This window comes from Bubalus bubalis, chromosome 12 (genome assembly GCF_019923935.1).
Source record: "Bubalus bubalis isolate 160015118507 breed Murrah chromosome 12, NDDB_SH_1, whole genome shotgun sequence".
Taxonomy (NCBI): Eukaryota; Metazoa; Chordata; class Mammalia; order Artiodactyla; family Bovidae; genus Bubalus; species Bubalus bubalis.
The window spans coordinates 24,777,109-24,799,200 of NC_059168.1; the positions used below are offsets into that span (position 1 = coordinate 24,777,109).

Here is a 22,092-nt window from a genome sequence, read left to right on the forward strand (position 1 = left end):
CCAGGGTCGCAAAGAGCTGCATGTGACTGAAGCAACTTAGCAGGCAGATGGTCTACTCTGGAATGAAGAATGCTGGCATTTTCCATTTTGGGGGTTTTAGTTCTGTAAAGAGCTCAAAAGTGATTTGTTACCTATATCCTTTGAGGTGGAACCAGGACCCTGCCCGAAGACTGTGCTATTGTTTCTTGACTGTGCCTCCCTTGTCTGTGTATACGCTTCCTTCACTGATTAGCAATTGTTTGAATCTGCCCTTTGGAACTCAGGGAAGGTCAAGAAGGCTGGAGTCTGTTCTTCAAACAAGCAACAGGGGACTCAGAGGCTTCTGTTCCCAGGAGCTCTGCAGAGTCCTGCTTTGTTCACTGTCCAGTCCAGGTACTAACTAGGTTCAACCCTGTGTAGCTTCTGAGATCAGATGAGATTGGATGTGTTTTGGGTGATCCTTTCCTAGATAATGGAGAAGGAAATGGCAACCCACTCCAGTACTCGTGCCTGGAACATTCCATGGACTGAGAAGCCTGGTAGGCTACAGTCCGTGGGGTTGCAGAGTTGGACACGACTGAGCAACTTCGCTTCGCTTCCTAGATAAGACTGGAATTTCTTTAGGGCTCTGCTGGGTAGATCCGTTTCGTTTTCCCTAGCATCAGGTCACTGTGCCTGTTTTGGACCTTGCCTCAATTGTTGTCTGTTGTCTGATTGTATTAAGTAAAATAGACCAATGCTATGTTTAATAGTAATAATGTTAAGTGGGCATTTGTGCCTTATTATGATCTTAGTGAAAATATCTCTAGTGTTTTCCTATTAAAGTGCTCATCCTGGGCTTTGGTTTGCTGTGCTCAGTCTGTCTTACCTGTCTATCTTCAAGAATTTTTTGACATCTTTCATGTGCTCCTGGCCTTCTTATTGTACTGATTTTAGGTTCTTTTGTTTCTAATGCTCTTGCTATTGTTTTAAAGGCATCTGAGAAAAAAGGAGATAAACCCCTGGGCTTTGCCTGTCATTTATTCATTATTATTGTGAGACTCCAAGTAAAAATACTTTGCAGTATTGGGGTTTATCTCCTTGTATGTCTGTGTGAAACTAGTTATGAAATTGTTTTGGAAATGTTTTGTGACTCTGAGTTATTCAACATTAAAAAAATGTTTTCATCCATTTTAAGAGGTGTAATCTGAAAATCTTTTGGTTCATGCTTTACCTTGAGTAGTTAATTTTTGAAGGTAGACTTTTTCTCTAGGTGGTCATACGTATCAGAAACTAATGAACAGAAAACAGTTAGCTATATGAAGAATCTATTTAGAAATAAAATCATATGGGGACTTCCCTGGTGGTCCAGTGGTTCTCCTACAGAGGGTGTAAGTTTGATCCCTGATCGGAAAATGCAGATCCGTCATGTGGCGTGGCCAAAAGACAAAAACAAAAGAAAAAAAATGTTCCAAAGACTGTAAAACTATAGTTAGTAGTGTTACCAAACAAAATTTGTGTACCCAAAATAGTGGGGTCAAATAAAGGTTCCAGTTTGGAGCAGTGAAAGGTTTATTGTAGGGCCAAGGAAGGATAATGAGCGTGGCTCATGCTCAAAAGCCCAGAACTTCCCAGTGGATTGTGGGGAGTTTTATAGCAAAATTTGGGGTGAGGGCTGCAGGGCATACAGTGGTTTTCTTCTGAGTGGTTGATGGTGAGATACCAGTGTTGGGGTCCTTTCATGGACTGGAACCTGGTGGTCCAGAGTCGATGATAAGAAAGTGAAAGAGAGAGCTGGAGGGAGGGGGAGAGAAAGAAAGAAAGAAAGAAAGACATGAGGACCCAAGCTCTGATGGAGCAAAGGTGCTTTATTAGCAGAAATGCAGGTGTATATATCTTTCGTAAGATTACTCAGCTATTACACAGGATGAAATTTTATCAATAGCCACAATATGGATAGTCTAATACATACAAGGTCGCTGACGCTGAAAAGAGTCACTGAAGGGAGTTACAGAAAGGAATCCAAGCAGATACCGTTTCTCATGATCTCAGTCCTGAGTGCAGCTCTACTCTTTCCTGGAATAGGAACTGATAAGAAACAGAAAATCCTTGAGAAACAGCACGTAGGAATCCTCCTGTTAAACATTCCCTGACACCAGAGTAGTGCTCCAAGAATCTTGCACTCAGCCTAAAGTTGCCATCCTCCACATGGGTGTGGGGGACCTTGGTTCCTACAAAAGAACTCAAAAATACTCAAAAATATTATTCTATGTATTCCTTGAGGTGGAATCTGGATCCAGGGTTGCACTGTTGTTTCTTGACTGCTCCTCTTCTGATTCTGCATTTCCTCCCTTCCCTGATTAGCTACTATGTGGATGTGTCCTTTAGGATTCAGGGAACCTCAGGAAAACTGAGCCATGCTTGGTTTCAGTAGATGGAGGTTGATGGAAATAGATTGCCATGGTGAATTTATGAATTACTGAGATTGGGCATAGTTACCCAATTTGGATTAATGCTTGGACTAACCTACTATCCAAAAGCAGTGAATTTGTTGTCAGGATTAAGGAAAACTGAATTGGCCCCTCATTTATAAACATGAACATTTTGAGGGGAAGGGATACATAATGTATATAGTTCAGAAATAAAAATGTGGGGTAAATAATAAAATGTTCCTTTCCTATACAGTCCCCAGCTCATTAATGTTCCTAGAATCTTATGTTTATTTCTAGAAACAATGTGTATAGAAGCAATGAGGTGTGTGTGTTAGTGTCTTTAAATAAATAGTGAAATAAATTATGACATTGTTATGTTGTGCTTGTCAAGTAATAAAGATGTGTCTCATTCAGTCCAATAGCTATTTTATATTTCTAATTTAGTCTTGTTCAGTTGCTCAGTTGTGTCCGACTCTTTACAACCCTATGGGCTGCAGCATGCCAGGCTTCCCAGTCCTTCACCATCTCTGGGAGCTTGCTCAAATTCATGGCTATTGAGTTGGCCATCCAACCATCTTGTCTTCTGTTGTCCCCTTCTCCTCCTGCCTTTAGTTTTTCCCAGCATCAGGGTTTTTTCTAATGAGTCAACTCTTCACATCAGGTGGCCAAAGTATTGGAGCTTCAGCATCAGTCCTTCTAGTGAATATTCAGGATTGATTTCCTTTAGGATTGACTGGTTTGGTCTCCTTGCAGTCCAAGGGCCTCTCAAGAGTCTTCTCCAGCACCACATTTCAAAAGCATCAGTTCTTCAGCACTCAGCTTTCTTTAGGGTCCAAATCTTACATCCATACATGACTACTGGAAAAACCATAGCCTTGACTAGACGGACCTTTGTTGGCAAAGTAATGTCTCTGCTTTTTAATATGCTGTCTAGGTTGATCGTAGCTTTTCTTCCAGAGAGCAAGTGTCTTTTAATAACATTGCTGCAGTCACCATCTGCAGTGATTTTGGAACCCAAGAAAATAAAGTCTGTCACTATTTCCATTGTTTGCCATCTATTTGCCATGAAGTGATGGGACCGGATGCCATGATCTTAGTTTTTTGAATATTGAGTTTTAGGCCAGCTTTTGCACTCTCATCTTTCACTTTCTTCAAGAGGCTCTTTAGCCTCTTCGTTTTCTCATAAAGGCTGGTGTCATCTGCATATCTACAGTTACTGATATTTCTCCCGGCAATCTTGATACCTGCTTGTGCTTCATTTTAGTTCAGTTTAGTCACTCAGTCGTGTCCGACTCTTTGTGACCCCATGGACTGCAGCACACCAGGCTTCCCTGTCCATCACTAACTCCTGGAGGTTACTCAAACTCATGTTCATTGAGTCGGTGATGCCATCCAACCCTCTCATCCTCTGTAGGCCCCTTCTCCTCCCGCCTTCAAACTTTCCCAGCATCTGGGTCTTTTCTAGGGAGTCAGTTGTTCCCATCAGGTGGCCAAAGTTTTGGAGCTTCAGCTTCAGCATCAGTCCTTCCAGTGAATACTCAGGACTGATTTCCTTTAGGATTAACTGATTGAATCTCCTTCATCTAGCCCGGTATTTTGCATGATGTACTCTGCATATAAGTTAAATAAGTAGGGTGACGTAAAGAATAAGCAGGGTGATAAAGCTGACCACCAAAGAATTGATGCTTTTGAATTGTGGTGTTGGAGAAGACTCTTGAGAGTCCTTTGGACTGCAAGGAGATACAACCAGTTAATCCTAAAGGAAATAAGTTGGTGATGGACAGGGAAGCTTGTGCAGTCCATGGGGTTGCAAAGATTCAGACACTACTGAGTGACTGAACTGAAGCAGGGTAGCAATATATAGCCTTGACGTACTCTTTTCCCAATTTGGAGCCTGTCTGTTGTTCCATGTCCAGTTCTAACTGTTGCTTCTTGACCTGCATACAGGTTTCGCAGGAGACAGGTAAAGTGGTCTGGTATTCCCATTTCTTTTAAGAATTTTCCACAGTTTGTTCTGATCCACACAGTTAAAGGCTTTGGCGTAGTCAATAAAGCAGAAGTAGATGTTACTCTGGAACTCTCTTGCTTCTTCTGTGATTCAGTGGATTTTGGCAATTTGATCTCTGGTTCCTCTGCCTTTTCTAAATCCAGCTTGGACATCTGGACGTTCTCGGTTCACATACTGTTGAAGCCTGACTTGGGGAATTTTGAGCATTACTTTGCGAGCATGTGAGATGAGTGCAGTTATGTGGTAGTTTGAACATTCTTTGGCATTTCCTTTCTTTGGGATTGGAATGAAAACTGAACTTTTCCAGTCCTGTGGCCCCTGCTGAATTTTCCAAATTTTCTGGCATATTGAGTACAACACTTTAACAGCATCATCTTTTAGAACCTGAAATAGCTCAGCTGGAATTCCATCACCTCCACTAACTTTGTTCGTCATGATGCTTCCTAAGGCCCACCTGACTTTGGACTCCAGGATGTCTGGCTCTAGTCCAGTGATTGCACCATTGTGGTTATCGGGGTAATGAAGATCAGTTTTGTATAGTTCTTCTGTGTATTCTTGCCACCTTTTTTTAAAACATCTTCTTTTCTGTTAGGTCCATACCTTTTCTGTCCTTTACTGTGCCCATTTGCTGAGTTTTCCATATTTGTTGGCATATTGAATGTGTAGCACTGTCATGGCATCTTTTAGAACTTGAAATAGCTCAACTGAAATTCCATCACCTTCACTCGCTTTGTTCGTAATCCAATAATTGTTGGATATTTGCTTCACTTTAGTCTTTTACTGTTACAAATAATACTGCAAAGAGCAAATCTGTGCCTAGGTCATTTCACATGTTGAATTATGAGGTTGTGTACAAATTAAATTACAAAGTAAAACAGTAGAAAATGTCTTAATTATGTTTTTTGTATTTGTATTTCTTTCTTCATGTTTCTATATTGGTCAAAGCAGGGGAATTGAACTGAAAGGATGTGTAATTTGTGAATTTATGATGTCTCTGTTGAGACCTTTTTAAAATCTTCAGAGAAAACAAATTTTTACAGACTTGTGTCTATTGATAAATAAGTAGTAATGAAACTGTAACTCTGATTGGGATTTGAATTTACCATTTTTTAATGAGATCACACACCTTGTATCAGGCTTAATGAAGCTGAAGTTCTTGATGTCTTGTAGCAGAAAGAATTCAGTGAGAGACAAAGTAATAGATAAGAAGGGGATTTATTTAGAAAGAAACACACTCCACAGTGTGAGCCATCTCAGAAGGCGAGAGGGGCACAGAGTATGTGTTTGTCAGGCTTTGTGAGCGGGGGACGGGGGGTGGATATTTCATAGGCTAATGAGTGAGAGGAGTATTCCAACCATTTTGGCAAGGAGTAGGGATTTCCAAGCCAGGCTTCAGCAATACATGAACCGTGAATTTCCAGATGTTCAAACTGGTTTTAGAAAAGGCAGAGGAACCAGAGATCAAATTGCCAACATCTGCTGGATCATCAAAAAAGCAAGAGAAACATCTATTTCTGCTTGATTGACTATGCCAAAGCCTTTGACTGTGTGGATCACAATAAACTGTGGAAAATTCTGAAAGAGATGGGAATACCAGACCACCTGACCTGCCTCTTGAGAAACCTATATGCAGGTCAGGAAGTAACAGTTAGAACTGGACATGGAACAACAGACTGGTTCCAAATAGGAAAAGGAGTATGTCAAGGCTGTATATTGTCACCCTGCTTATTTAACTTCTATGCAGAGTACATCATGAGAAACACTGGGCTGGAAGAAGCACAAGCTGAAATCAAGATTGCCGGGAGAAATATCAATAACCTCAGATAATGCAGATGACACCACCCTTATGGCAGAAAGTGAAGAGGAACTCAAAAGCCTCTTGATGAAAGTGAAAGAGGAGAATGAAAAATTTGGCTTAAAGCTCAACATTCAGAAAACGAAGATCATGGCATCTGGTCCCATCACTTCATGCGAAATAGGTGGGGCAACAGTGGAAACAGTGTCAGACTTTATTTTGGGGGGCTCCAAAATCCCTGCAGATGGTGATTGCAGCCATGAAATTAAAAGACGCGTACTCCTTGGAAGGAAAGTTATGACCAACCTAGATAGCATATTCAAAAGCAGAGACATTACTTTGCCAACAAAGGTCCATCTAGTCAAGGCTCTGGTTTTTCCAGTGGTCATGTGAGAGTTGGACTGTAAAGAAAGCTGAGCACCAAAGAACTGATGCTTTTGAACTGTGGTGTTGGAGAAGACTCTTGAGAGTCCCTTGGACTGCAAGGAGATCCAACTAGTCCATCCTAAAGGAGATCAGTCCTGGGTGTTCTTTGGAAGGAATGATGCTAAAGCTGAAACTCCAATAGTTCGGCCACCTCATGTGAAGAGTTGACTCATTGGAAAGGACTCTGATTCTGGGAGGGATTGGGGGCAGGAGGAGAAGGGGACGACAGAGGATGAGATGGCTGGATGGCATCACTGACTCGATGGATGTGAGTTTGCGTGATCTCCGGGAGTTGGTGATGGACAGGGAGGCCTGACATGCTGTGATTCATGGGGTCACAAAGAGTCAGATATGATTGAACGACTGAACTGAGGGATTTCCAGAAATTGCACCACCATGCACTTTTTGACCTTTATGGCCGACTTTGGAAATGTCATGGTGCCTGTGGGTGTGTCATTCAGTTCGCTAATGTGTTACAGTGGGTTTCCCTGGTAGCTCAGTTGGTAAAGAATTGGCTTGCAATGTGGCAGACCTGGGTTCGATCCCTGGGTTGGAAAGATCCTGTGGAGGAGGGCATGGCAAACCACTCCAGTTTTCTTGCCTGGAGAATCCCCATGGACTGAGGAGCCTGGTGGGCTACTTGTCCATGGGACCACAAAGAGCTGAACACAGCTGAGTGACTAAGCATGCATGTATTACAGTGAGTATACTGAGGCTCAGAGTCTAGTGGACTTCGACTGTCTGCCATCTTGGGCTTGTTTGGTTTTAATCAGTTCATGTTGTGTCCTCGGGCTCTGTCATTCTTTTAAAGGTTGTGCCCTGCCCCCTTCCCTCCTGTTTTAGTAATGTTAAGTTTAAAATGTATAAATAATAAAATAGAACTCCACTGTGAGTTAGCAGTCTCTCTCTAGAGTTTACTATTAATGTTAAAGAAACTAATAAAAGCAATTTTCTTTCTGTACATTTTGTGTACCAGTATTTTTATTTTAAGATGTTAGATTTTTGTGACTTTCTTGGTATCTGTAAACAAAATTTGAATTAGCCAAAAGAGTGCTATTGAGACCATAAGTAGTGCTACTTAAGAGATGAATGTAGAATAAAGACGTTACCTAGCATGCTTAGGCTTTTAGGAGAAGCAGGACTAAAGGAAAAACAAAAATGAGAAAAATCATACCACAATTTAACATTTCTAAGTCTACATGTTTAGCACATTTTCTCTCAACTCTTGTGTTTATGCTATGTAATCTTTGGTGGTTGAAGTGTTTTCTTTTGCAACTAAAATGATAATGAAGAAAAGCACTGGGTGTATACCACAGAGTAGCCTACATTTTGTACTGGTGTTCCACACGGTTGTGCAAATAAACGCTTATGAGATTTTCTTAGTATCAAAACAGTTTATTGGTCATCTTGTCTTGGAGAAGAGGAACTTCCTAGTGCCTTTTGAACACTTCACTTTCTCCTAGGTATAAAAGGAAAAGTGGCACCAAGAGAGGATTTTTTTCCCTTGAATTACTCTTTGAAAGTTTCTTTCATGTTTGTTATCATATCTCCAGTATCAGGGATTCATATCTTATTGCTTTGGTTCTCTCCACATGCCATAAACACAGGGGGCTTTCTAAAACACTGCTTGTTGTGTTTCTTCACAGAATCCACTGAGCTGTTACATTAAGCTCAACCTTGGGTTTTCATTCCTCTAGCTCACCTACTCACAGAGGTGTTTCAGCTTTTCTGTTTTGTTTCTTGGGGGCCTGCTTTAACTTTTATTTGTTAACATCTGTTAAAGTAGTATTAACAACAGAAAATATATATTTGAATAGAAATACTTGAAAGTGTCCAGATTTCTTTCTCCTTTATTCTCCTCTTTTTAATAATCCAAAGTTGTATAAAATATATTTTTTCGCTTATATAGGCAGTCCTTAAATATTTGTTAGTAAGATATAGTTAAGAAAACCATGGTTAGTCAATATCGTGTTGTCATCCAGGAGCACTCTTGTCTCTCAAGGAACATTTGACAAAGTCTGGACAGTGTTGGTTTTCGCATCTGGTTTAGGACTCCTCTGTCATCTACTGACTCAGCCAGTGGTGCTGCCAGGGTTCAGAAAACCTGATTTAATGTCATCATAACTCTTGCTCCCTTGGTGTATGTACGTGTGTGTGTATACACATGAATTTATATACTTGATCTAATTAGGACCCTCCCCCTTCACTTTAAATATACGAATATAGCTGTCTAGTATTACCTCAGGCAGTTATGTGGCTGGTTCCCATTGTGCAGTTATTTTCAACTTCTCTGACGCTGACTTTGGCGTTTATACTACTCTTACACTGCCACTATTCATCTTCAGTTTTGAAAATGTCTCTTTGCTTCCTCTTCTCCATTCCCTTTTGTGTTTCCACCATATCACAGTTTTATTTAACTTAATAATCATCTCTGTATTTTATGAGCATATAAATATTCCTCACATAATTGTCTCTTGTACAACCTTTCGTTTTCCTTGGAATTAATAATTGTTTTGCCTTTTCCTTTTGATTAATCTTCTAAAATGTAAAACATTCTAGTCCTTGCTTATCTGAAAATGTTTTTCACACTTGACTGGTGATTTGTTTAGGGATATAATTCTGGTTTGGAAATAATTTCCCTCAGAATTTTGAATCTTTTCTTTTGTCCTATCTTACATTCCTGCTGTTGAGAAACATAATCTTCTGAAAGCATTTTGCATTTTTACATTTCATTTAAAAAAAATTTGCTCATTGTGTTTAGTGGATTAAATGGTTTATAAAACTATTTGCTGAATTTCAATCACAGAACCAGGCGTGATTCTTTATATGAAAAAATGTTCAGAATTCAGTTTGTGGCTAATATCAGACTCAAGATCAGTGACACACATGCCACTTTTTCGAAAGGAATGAGTCTTAGAAAGTGAGCCTTTTGATTTGGGGTACTGTCCGGTTTGCAGACAAAGCTTCCAGGATGGCACAGAGAGCGTCCATGTGCTCTCCACTCAGGTCCTGCTTAATGTTTACAGTTCATTTAATCATGCCGTCTTCATCAAAACTAAGAAATTCACACAGATATGTTACTGTGTTACTACACCCCAGACTGTATCCAAACATTAACCATTCTTTCTCTGACGTCCTTTTGCTGTTCCCAGATTTACCCTGACATTGCATTTAGGCATCATGCCTTCATCATCTCCTCAGGTCTGTAGAGTGTCCCAGTCTTTCCTTGTTTTTCATGACCTTGATAGTTATGAAGAAGAATATATATATATTTTAATAATGACTTTATTGAGATATTGTGGTGGTTAAATTAGTGGTCAACTTGACTGGGCTCCTGTCATACTCAGATGTCTGGTAAAAAACCCTGTGTGTGTCCATGAGGGTGTTTCCAGAAGAGATTATTTGAATCAGTAGACTGAGTAAAGCAGATGGTCTTTCCCAGTGTGAGGGAAACCTCTTCCATTCAGTTGAGGATCTGAAAAGAGCAAAAAGGTAGAAGAGAGAATTCTCCCTCTCTGACTAAGCTGGGACCGCGGTTTCTTCCTCTCTGACTGGGACTCATGGCAGCAGCACTCTTGATTCTCAGGCCTTTGGAGTTGGGCTACAACTGCACGTTTTGTTTGCTCATTCATCAGTTGATGGAAATTTCGATTGTTCTACTTTTTGTCTATTGTAAATAATGCCGCTGTGAATGTCTGTGCACAAGATTTTGTGTGGATGTATGTTTTCTTTTCTCATGGTATTATACTTACGTGTGGAATTGCTGGGTCAGATGGCAGCTGTGTGTTTAACATTTTGAGGAACTGCCAAACTGTTTTCTCAAGTGACTATACAGTTTTGTATCCTCACCAGCAAAGTGTTAGTGTTCCAGTTTTGCCAATCCATGTCAACACTTGTTATTGTCTGTGTTTTTCATTTTAGCCCATCTTTGTGGTTTTCTGTGAACTGTATCTCACTGTGTTTTTTATTTTGCATTTTTGTAATGGCTAAGAATGTTGAGAGTCTTCCCCCCACCACAACAGCAAATTATTTCTTTGCACATTTTAAAAAGTGAAATGTAATCGACATACAGCATTATGTTAGTTTCAGGTGTACTACATAGTGATTTGACATTTGTATACATTACGAGATGATCACAATAAAACTAGCAACTGTCTGTCCCCCATACCAAGTTACTACAATATCACTGACCATATTCCTTATGCTCTATATTATTACATTCCCATGACTTATTTATTTTCTAATTGGATGTTTGTACCTCTTAGTCCCCTTCACCTATTTGCCCCCATGCACCACTGCCCACCCCCATGTACCACTGCCCCCCCCCATCTCTACCCCTTCCCCTCTGGCAACCACATGTTTGTTCTCTGTGAGTCTGTTTTCCTCTTGTTTTATTTTTTTGTTTTTTAAATTCCACATGTAAGTGAGAGATCACATGGCTATTTGTCTTTCTTTGTCTGATTTATTTCATAGCCTCTAGATCTATCTATGTTTTTGCAAATGGCAAGATTTCTTTTTTTTAAATGGAAAAATACCTTTCTTTAATGAAGAAATAATGGCTTTCAGTGAACAAGGCAGGTTTAAAATTCATGTTCAGTGTGCCTAAGGATCACCTGGTCATGCTTGTTAACCACATAGATTCTTGGATCCCTTCCAAGATATTTGGATTCAATTATCTTCGTGCGACACTAAGAAAGTTTCATTTTTCCAGGTCCTGGACCATTGTACTTCTGTGTGTTAGTGAAGGAAAGCCTTCAGATAGTGGGGGAAATGTATGCTAATTTAAACTTCCTTGTTTTCCACTTGTACAAATGGGTAACATCTTTTGATAAGAGGAAAAATAACCTGGGTGCACATTTTACATAAGGTTTTTGAGTCCTGTGGGATTGTGCTAACATCTTGTGAAGGAAACAGCAGATTTCAGGCTGATCAGTACCTGCCATTAAACATGGGACTGTACTGTGTTGTAATAATTACATTTTTCTCTGTCCCTGTACTCTGCCATTTCTGAAATACAATATTTATATATATTTTTTGAAATATACTAAAAAAAACTTTTTGAATGATATGTGGGAAAATATGTTATCTCTAGTAATTCTGTGCTCCTGTCGAAAAGCAGTATGAATGGGCCTTGAGTGATCTTTCTCAATGTTACAGTCTTTCCTATGTTTTATATTGTTAATGTTTTCATATCTTTATTCCTTATGGTTTAAAGTGCTGTGGAAGAGACACAGGTTCATTGCTTGAGATTCAGGGTAAAACAATTGCATTATCTATATTCAGAATTTGTTAATAGTTCCTTTAGTTTGCAGTTAGCTTAAAATTTATCATGTTTTTCCTGTGAGCCAAGATTTGTTCAGCATAACGGAAGCCAACACTTTAAATCTCTTTTTAAACTACTTTATCAACAACTCTTGGTGTGGTGGTATGTGTGTTAATTACATATTCATGTTTACTTCATAAAACAATTCTGACTCAGTCTCTTACTTTGTTACTCTTAATACATGTACATGAAAATATAAGTGTCACGTTTTTGTTTTTAATGGGGGGAAGGTACAGTATAGATACATTAAAGAAAAATTATAAGTTAAAATCATCTATTATCCTTTCCTTTTTGCATAAAATCTGTATTTCCGAAGGTATTTTACATTTTAGATTGATTGGGATGGCTATCCTTTTATTGGTTTTGTAATCATCTTGGGCCTCTAAAAGCAGTATAACCAATGTTTCCTTACCTCCTGATGTAAATATGAAAATAATGGTTTAGTGATTCAGTTTAACATCTTTTTTCATGGACTTTCGTGGAGGTCCAGTGGTTAAGAGTCTGCCTGCCAATGCAGGCAGGCGACATGGGGTTTGATCCCTGGTCCACGAAGACTACATGCCACGGGGCAGCTAAGCCTGTGTACCTGTGCTCTAGAGCCCATGCGCCGCAACAAAAGAAGCTGGTACACTGCAACTAGAGAGTAGCCCATGCTCACTGCAACTAGAGAAAGCCTGCATGCATCATTGAGGACCCAGCGTAGCCATAAATAAATAATTCTTAAAAGAAAAAATCTTTTATCATTTCAGACAGTATGGAGGCACCTTTATGCTGTATTCTTTTTATGAATTTTCAGTGTCTGTTATCTTATAAAATTCAAGTGATACCTATTAAAATAACATTTATAGCATCTGCTCCTCCCCATTTCTTTTTTAAACCTGACTATAGAGAACTTAAAAAAAAAGATTTTATGATTTCTAGGTGGAATAAGTATTAAATGTTAGAAATATTGCTTTGTCAGCTGTTACTGAGGCAAGAGAAGTAAATGAAACTATTTTTGGAAATCCCGTCTGTTCCTTAAGCACTCTTGCATGTGTGAGCACATATTCATGGGTCATAGAAGTTCTTCTGTGGCTGTAGTAGATGTGCTAACAGCAGCAGAGCAGTTCCCCTTCTTGTAATTCTGTCCTTTGCATGAGCATATCAGGTAATTATTGATTTTGAGTGTTATATGCACTGAAATAATGATGTTATTTTTTCTGCTTCAGTACTATGCACGAATAAAATACATTGGCAAAACAGAAAACCTTCATAACTTGCAGTAACAGAATTACGGATTTGACAGGGTAGTGTAGAAGTACCACGTGCTCTCAGAGAAACCTTTTGAAGTGATATCAATCTAAGATGATTAACAGAGAAATTTATTTTGATGAGAGGAAAACTTTTTTTTTTCAATTTAAGTTTAAGGAATATACAGTTGCAAAATGCTTAGTGTAGTTTTTGACTTATGCATTCGTGTTTTGCTTTTGGTAATTTTTTCCTTTGAACTCTATTTCACTCTGGTAATCCAACAACAAACTTCCTATGTAATGTGTATTTGATGCATTTGTTTTTACATGTTAATTCGTGGAGAGCAAGTCATGATTTTTGTTTAGAAACCAAGTGATATTATGACATTTTAAAAGTATTTTGTGAGTCCTGACCAATATCTGTAACTTGAATAGTCTCTCACAATTCTCCTGTCAAACTAGTAGCTATACTGAATTTTTCAAACTGGGAAGATAATTTTAAAAGTGGTATTAAATGCCACTACGTGAATAACCATAATTTTTCTCAGGTCTAGACAGGCCTTTTTTAAACAGCATTTCATTTTCAAGTACACACCCAGCTATGATCAAAGGTAAATGCCATGAGACTTCAAGATCCATGAATGTGTCGATCTTTATTTGCCCCTTGTTCTATAGGAGTTCCTTGTGTTTAAATTTTAACTAGTCTTTAGAGCAGTTTCAATAAAGGTAAGTTAGCAATAAAGGTATAGTTACGTCAGGTAATCCTGTTGTAAATGTGTATTATTTTTATGTTCTTGTATGCAGTGGCTACTATAAAAATTTGAAGGTTATTTTAGGCACTGGTTTACATGGTGATTTCTTTAAAAATCCCTTGTATAAAATTACCTCATATTAACTCTTTACAGATTCAGAAACTAACTTTGTCTGAAGATTACATTGTACTCTTCTTTTCTTCTTAAAGAGTTAGGAAATACGTATAAAATGTTTTATGTTATAGGAATTTACTACCTAACACTGTTCCTTCCCCAGATTAGCCTCTCAACAAATGTCTACAGCCTTATTTTTTAGGTTCCATAACACCAAGATGTAGAATAAGTCCAAGTATATACATGTCTAGATGTTCCTAACTGTCATCTAGTTTCTTAATACTACCTTCACATTTTGAATGTTCCTAACTTTGTGTATATCATCTCTGTGAGGGCAAAGTGGCTTTTCTTGCATTGATTGACCTTTTTTCTCTTTCAACAGGGGGAAATGCAGTGTTGCCCTTCTGAATGAGACAGAGTCAGTATTGTCATATCTTGATAAAGAGGTAATTCACAATTATACTTGTGTGTGTTTCCCTCTCTATTTCATACAAAGCCTATACTTTTGTATTATTTCTTCTTCTAACAAATTATTGCATAATGATAAATGATATTATGGTAGAAGTATAATGATTAGAATATATTCAGGTAATTTCATTTTTCTGGTTAACTGAGATAAAAGTTGGCAAAAACTCCTTAGATCTATCTTTGCTTCGTAATGAAAAGTTGGTAAAGTATAGCAAATGATTGAATTGGTAGTGAAAGAACTTTTTTGGAGGGACAAACTAATTTGGGCTTTATGAAATAAATAAAAATACTTAATCCTCTTCCCTTTTTTAAAAAAATTTTTTGGAAGTAAATAGCTTTTCTTTTAGGCTCTTTGCAGATAAAATTTTACCATTGGTGGTCTGCTTCCTTTACTAGAATCCTAATAAACTTTGTCACCTAAGAATAATTTTTTCTGTAACCTTCAAGAGACGTCATAAACATTTTTATGAAATTGAATTAGAGCATGGATGCCATTGAAGGGAGGAAATTCTCGTAAGCAGACTATTTTACATTTTGCAGTTTTATGTGACTTTTATCAATTTGGATGTGGGGAAAATACTATTTATTGATGGTTCAGTATTTAACCTTTATAATTTCATAGTGTTTGTTTTCCCAGAATCTTTATTACATATATATTTTAAAAAGCAAAATTAAAGGGACATATTTTCTTAAAAAAAAAAAAAAAAAAAAGTTTTCTGTGCTCAAAAGTGTTGCTCCCTTATCTCAAATCAAGTAAAATTACAGAAAAAGACTGATGCAAACATGTAGAACTACTGTGCACCAGAAACCTAATAAGAAGGAAAGTAAGTATTCAAGGCAGGAAAAAAGGCTAATAGTCTTGTGAAATTTGAAAAAGAAGGGTTTATTGTCAGTCTGTCAAACAGAATGATGGATAATATAGATTGATGATGCTCAGAAATTATCTTTCATTCACAGAAGCAGAAATAAAAAGAAGAAATAGTCAATATATTGTAGTATATTATATTTGGTATATTATATAATATATTATATATATATATATATATATAATATAGTATATTGTATTTGGCTGTTCTGAGAGTGGATTTTTATTGCTGCATTGTGTTTGTGTGGCTTGCGGAATCTTAGTTACCCGACCAGGGATTGAGCCCAGGCCACTGAGTGAGAGTGCAGAGACCTTACCACTGGGCCACATGGAAATTCTCTGATTTTTCTTTTTAAAGATGCTATTTGTTACCTTCTAATTTGTTAACAATTTGTATCTGCTAAGGATTGTAGTAGATGAAAATTTGCCAAGTCTTTAGGATTTTTTTTTTCCTATCCTCTTGCTTTTTAACCTCAGTCCTTTATCAATCTACTGTTCTTTAATAGGCCCTTTCAGGGTTTAATACGGAGAGTCATGCAGTAGATGACCCTCACATCCATGGGGCAGGGAGGTGGGGGGGGGGCAAAAGGCAAGACTTTGCTGGTTCAGATGATTTCTAGTGGTTATGCAGAATTCAGCTAAAGACTGGTGGCTATAGGTCATTTTATCCTTTAGGTCCAGTAGATAGGGTGTTTGCTCTTTTAAGTGACCATGGAAAGTTAGGTGGGTATGCTGGTGATGATAGAATGTATAGTTAGGTTTATATGCTTACCCATATAGACAGATGTTTTAGAATTTAAAGGACAACTGCAGAATTATAATTAATGGATAATTGTAATTAAAGATAATTGTAATTAAGTGTATACAGTGTGACATATTAGTAAACTGCATATAAACTAAGTTCTATAGTTTTAATGTGAAATGTGTCTGCATTTTAATATTTTTGATAAAATGTGGGATGGGCACTGTCAAAGTAAGAGTGTCACACGTCTATGAAGGCATCCTTACTGTTTGGTGTGGGCTTTACAGCTTTAAAATGACCACTGGGTTTCAGTGGTCTTTATTTGACTTTAGCTTAACTTTTAGAGCAATTAATCGTTTTCTGTTAGACTAACTAAACAAATAATAGTAACACTTTATTATCCACCTCAATTGTAAGCTATTTGTTTTCATTTAATTTAATTTTATACTGTTTACCTGATGATAGTAACACTATGCTCTCCTTAAAGATTTATGAATTTATTCACCAAAATGAAATTTTATGCTCTGTGGAGTTTTTATGGTTTCATTATTATGACACTGGATATATTGCTTTATAAAAAGAAGAAGGAATTACGTTTATGTCGATATTTCTGTCTTCTGTCATCTTTTTTTCCAGGATACCTTTTTCTATTCATTGGTCTATGATCCCTCAGTGAAAACACTATTAGCTGACAAAGGTGAAATCAGAGTGGGACCTAGATATCAAGCAGACATTCCAGAAATGCTCTTAGAAGGTATGTTTTCCTTTGAGTTTCAAATCCTGTGAAAACAAATTTCCATGAAACTTGAGTATTTTCATCAGATGGAAAAAACAACTTTCAGGCCAAAGTTTAGAAGTAATGACCTCTTCCAGTTTTAGAAATACAACAAACAGCAATGAAAAATGATTTATTTGATCAATTATTCATTTTTCATTTACATTTTCATGAGTTTTCTACCTGTATTTTTCTTTTAAATACAACTTTAAGAGCGTTAATGTTGTTGAACTTGTATTGTAATGTGACAGACTCATGCTTTGAGATTTGTGTGCCTTCACATCATCTATCTGAGGTAACCATGGAATCTAGTGAACACTTACGTTCTGATGGGGATTTTGGCTGAACTGGGAAGTTTGTAGACCAGAGAGATTCAAAACTTCACGTTTTAAAAGCATATCTTCCTAGCAAGACTTAATTTTTCTTTTTTCTGTCATAACTGTATACTTAAAACCCTTATTTTCTGATTTGAAAAGTAAAACATTCTTAACATTTAAAAAATGAAACACAAAATAAAGTGTAATATAGAAAATTAACACCACACCCTTTTCTTCATTCCAAACCCGTATTTCAGTTCAGTTTCGTCACTCAGTTGTGTCTGACTCTTTGTGGCCCCATGGACTGCACAGGCTTCCCTGTCCATCACCAACTCTTGGAGCTTGCTCAAACTCATGCCCACTGAGTTGGTGATGCCATCCAACCATCTCATCCTCTGTAATCCCCTTCTCCTCCTGCCTTCAGTCTTTCCTAGCATCAGTCTTTTCTAAGGAGTCAGTTCTTTGCATCAGGTGGCCAAAGTATTAGAGCTTCAGCTTCAGCATCAGTCCTTCCAATGAATATTCAGGATTGATTTCCTTTAGGATTGACTAGTTTGATCTCCTTGCTGTTCAAGAGATTCTCAAGAGTCTTCTCTAACACCACAGTTCAAAAGTGCTCTGCTTTCTTAAAGGTCCAACTCTTACATCCATACATGACTGCTGGAAAAACCATAGCTTTGACTAGATGGACTTTTGTCGGCAAAGTAATGTCTCTCCTTTTTAATATGCTGTCTAGGTTGGTCATAACTTTTCTTCCAAGGAGCAAGCGTCATTTAATTTCATGTCTGCAGGTTGACAAAACATAGTTCCCTGGAGAAGGGAATGGCAGTATTCTTGCCTTGAGAACCCCATGAACAGTATGAAAAGCCAAAACCCATATTTTATTTTGGTAACGGCCGTGGCTCATAATCCATTCAGGAATGGTCCTTGTGCAGTGGCAAGTTGCAGGTTACTCTGCAACTTCTTCTTTCAGTTAATGGTGTATCTTTTGCATCTTTCCTAATGAGAAGAGTGACTTTATTCTTTTTGGGACTGTAGAGTTCTTAATTCTGCCTGGATGTGGCATAATTTATTTCCTTTACCGGTACCCCTGTTGATAGACATTTAGGTGTTTACATTTTTAAAAAAATTATTTTGGCTGCATTGGGTCATCATTGCAGCGTGCAGGCTCTTCATTGTGGTATTCAGGCTTTCCTAGTTGGGGAGTGTGGGCTCTCAAGTGCGAGGGCTTAGTTGCAGTATGTGGGATCTTAGTTCCTTGACCAGGGATTGAACTCTGGGCCCCCTGCATTGGGAATGCAGAATCTTATCCACTGGAGCACCAGGGAAGTCTCTACATATTTTGAGCAAATGATACTGCTAGAAAGTCTTTACACATACTTATGCTGCATAAACATTTTTCAAGCATAGCTTCCTGGAAGTATTAAAAATGCCACTTTGCCCTTCAAAAATTTTTGTAATTTTTGTATGAGCAAATCAGATGCATTCACTGATAGATTATTAGCACCCCCATTTTGTCACATTTTTGTATTAGCTTTTCATTTGTTGTTGCTTTTTTTATTATTATTTTTAAAAGTTGAAATTATGCTTTCCTTAGTTATTTTTAGCTATTCTGTAAATTTCTTGTGTATTTTCTATTGGTTACTTATATGTATTGGCAAGAGTATTTTGCATATTAAAGATAAACAAATGTAGAAGTATTTGTGAGTATTGCACCTGTTACCTCCTTGCTTAAAAAATCTTAATGATTTTATATTTAAATGTTTTATTTATTTTTGTTATACAGAAATATAGAATTTTTGTCATAGAGAGGTTTAGAAATTATTCCTAAGGTTTTTATAATTTGCATTCTTTACCATGCTTTCCTATAGGAAGTATATGCAGAAAAGTTAAATCAACTCAAGGTAGAGTTTGTGAACCATAGTACCCACTGTGGTTGGTGGGTTATCATTGTCCGTGGTGGGCAGATGGGTGGCTGTGGATAACACTAGGTTGCAGACTTCTGCATTGTTATGAACTCACTACCAGGAAAGGTCAGTCAGTAATGACTCAGCTTTGAGAACAGATTGCCATGTCTGCACGCAACTGTGTTTAGAAGTTTTGTTTTGTTGTGTGTGTGTGTGTTTTAAGGAGATGGTAAGAAGTTTATTATAGGCTGCTGCTGTTTGGCAACCCCTTGGACTATGGCCCACCAGGCTCCTCTGTCCATGGGATTTCCCAGGCAAGATTACTGGAGTGGAGTGCCATTTCCTTCTCCATTATAGGCTGAGAGATTGCATTTATTGGCATTCTGATCTGTACAAATCAATTAGTGTTCCCAAAATAATTTCAGAGATTTATATAGTCCATAATGTTTGATCTTAGACTTTATTGTTTTATTTTTGAAAGCATTTGATTTTTAAATTTTACAAAAGTGCATTGAGTATCCTTTAGATAATGGATAATTTTGTACTCTGGATATAACTGGAAAATATGTTCCCAGAAATGAAATTGCTAAGCTGTAAGATGGTGTGTGCAGAGTACATCATGAGAAATGCCGGACTGGAAGAAACACAAGCTGGAATCAAGATTGCCGGGAGAAATATCAATAACCTCAGGTATGCAGATGACACCACCCTTATGGCAGAAAGTGAAGAGGAACTCAAAAGCCTCTTGATGAAAGTGAAAGTGAAGAGTGAAAAATTTGGCTTAAAGCTCAACACTCAGAAAACGAAGATCATGGCATCCGGTCCCATCACTTCATGGGAAATAGATGGGAAAACAGTGTCAGACTTTATTTTTTGGGGCTCCAAAATCACTGCAGATGGTGACTGCAGCCATGAAATTAAAAGACGCTTACTCCTTGGAAGGAAAGTTATCACCAACCTAGATAGCATATTGAAAAGCAGAGACTTTACTTTGCCAACAAAGGTTCGTCTAGTCAAGGCTATGGTTTTTCCTGTGGTCATGTATGGATGTGAGAGTTGGACTGTGAAGAAGGCTTAGCACCGAAGAATTGATGCTTTTGAACTATGGTGTTGGAGAAGACTCCTGAGAGTCCCTTGGACTGCAAGGAGATCCAACCAGTCCATTCTGAAGGAGATCAGCCCTGGGTGTTCTTGGAAGGAATGATGCTGAGGCTGAAATTCCAGTACTTTGGCCACCTCATGCGAAGAGTTGACTCATTGGAAAAGACTGATGCTGGGAGGGATTTGGAGCAGGAAAAGGGGACGACAGAGGATGAGATGGCTGGATGGCATCACCGACTGGATGGACGTGAGTCTGAGTGAACTCCGGGAGTTGGTGATGGACAGGGAGGCCTGGCGTGCTGCGATTCATGGGGTTTCAAAGGGTCAGACACAACTGAGCAACTGAACTGAACTGAAGAAGGTGGTGTGTCTGAAATTTTATACAAAATGACAATTGGCTTCCAAGTAATCATTTACAGATTTTTTTTTTCCTTGTTTCAGTTAAGGTATACTTTATATGTATTGCATTTCACCCACTTCTGTGTGCCGTTCTTTGAGTTTTGGACAGATGTATGGCCCTTTGTGAGATGTTCAGCAAGTCCATCACCACATAGACCGAGAGCCAGGAGTGCCCCTAGCGCATTGTGTCCGCAGCACCCGGCCCACACTCTCCACCCCCTCAGCAGCCCTTTGTTACTCCTCCCTGAACTCTGATCTCTCCCCTTTTCAAAACTATGTAGACTGTGTTGTTCATGTAATCTTTTGTGCTATTTTTATTGTTTGACTTTTTTTTTCTTTTTTTCTTTATTTTAATTGGAGGCTAATTACTTTACAATATTGTGATGGTTTTTGCCATACTTTCACATGAATCAGCCATGGGTGTACATGTGTTTCCCAACCTGAACCCCCACTCCCACCTCACCATCCCATCCCTCAGGGTCATCCCAGTGCACCAGCCCTGAGCACCCTGTCTCTTATTTGACTTTTTAAAATGTAGGGCTGAATGAGCTACTGATTGTGTAGCTCTTTTTCTCTCGTTTTTTATAGAAAAAATTTGAATATATTTTATGAAGTATAGTTGATTTACAATGTTGTATTTTTAATTTCATCTTAAAATTTGTGTATATATATATTTATTGAAGTATTTTAATTTTTTATTTTAATCAATTTAAAAACATTTTGGCCACACTTTGGCTCGTGCCATCTCGTTCCCTGACCATGGACGGAACCTGGGCCGTGACAGTGAAAGCTCCAAATCCTAATCATCTCAGTTCAGTTCAGTGGCTCAGTCGTGTCTGACTCTTTGAAACCCCATGAATCACAGCACGCCAGGCCTCCCTGTCCATCAACAACTCCTGGAGTTCACTCAAACTCATGTCCATCGAGTCAGTAATGCCATCCAGCCATCTCATCCTCTGTCGTCCTCTTCTCCTCCTGCCCCCAGTCCCTCCCAGCATCAGAGTCTTTTCCAATGAGTCAACTCTTTGCATGAGGTGGCCAAAGTACTGGAATTTCAGCTTTAGCATCATTCCTTCCAAAGAACACCCAGGGCTGATCTCCTTCAGAATGGACTGGTTGGATCTCCTTGCAGTCCAAGGGACTCTCAGGAGTCTTCTCCAACACCACAGTTCAAAAGCATCAATTCTTCGGCACTCAGCCTTCTTCACAGTCCAATTTTCACATCCATACATGACCACAGGAAAAACCATAGCCTTGACTAGACGAACCTTTGTTGGCAAAGTGAAGTCTCTGCTTTTCAATATGCTATCTAGGTTGGTCATAACTTTCCTTCCAAGGAGTAAGCGTCTTTAATTTCATGGCTGCAGTCAGCATCTGCAGTGATTTTGGAGCCCAAAAAAATAAACTCTGACACTGTTTCCACTGTTTCCCCATCTATTTCCCATGAAGTGATGGGACCGGATGCCATGATCTTCGTTTTC

General features: G+C 38.3%; 1 protein-coding gene across 4 annotated transcripts in view; it reads left to right on the forward strand.

Moving 5' to 3' along the window:
- MTA3 (metastasis associated 1 family member 3) overlaps positions 1-22,092 on the forward strand; it is a 195,769-nt gene that overhangs the window by 110,762 nt on the left and 62,915 nt on the right. For all 4 annotated transcript variants that reach the window (XM_025260926.3, XM_025260927.3, XM_025260929.3 and 1 more), the window contains exons 5-6: positions 14,420-14,483; positions 16,749-16,866. In XM_025260926.3, coding sequence (XP_025116711.2) covers positions 14,420-14,483; positions 16,749-16,866 — 182 coding nt within the window. The remainder of the gene's footprint in view (positions 1-14,419; positions 14,484-16,748; positions 16,867-22,092) is intronic.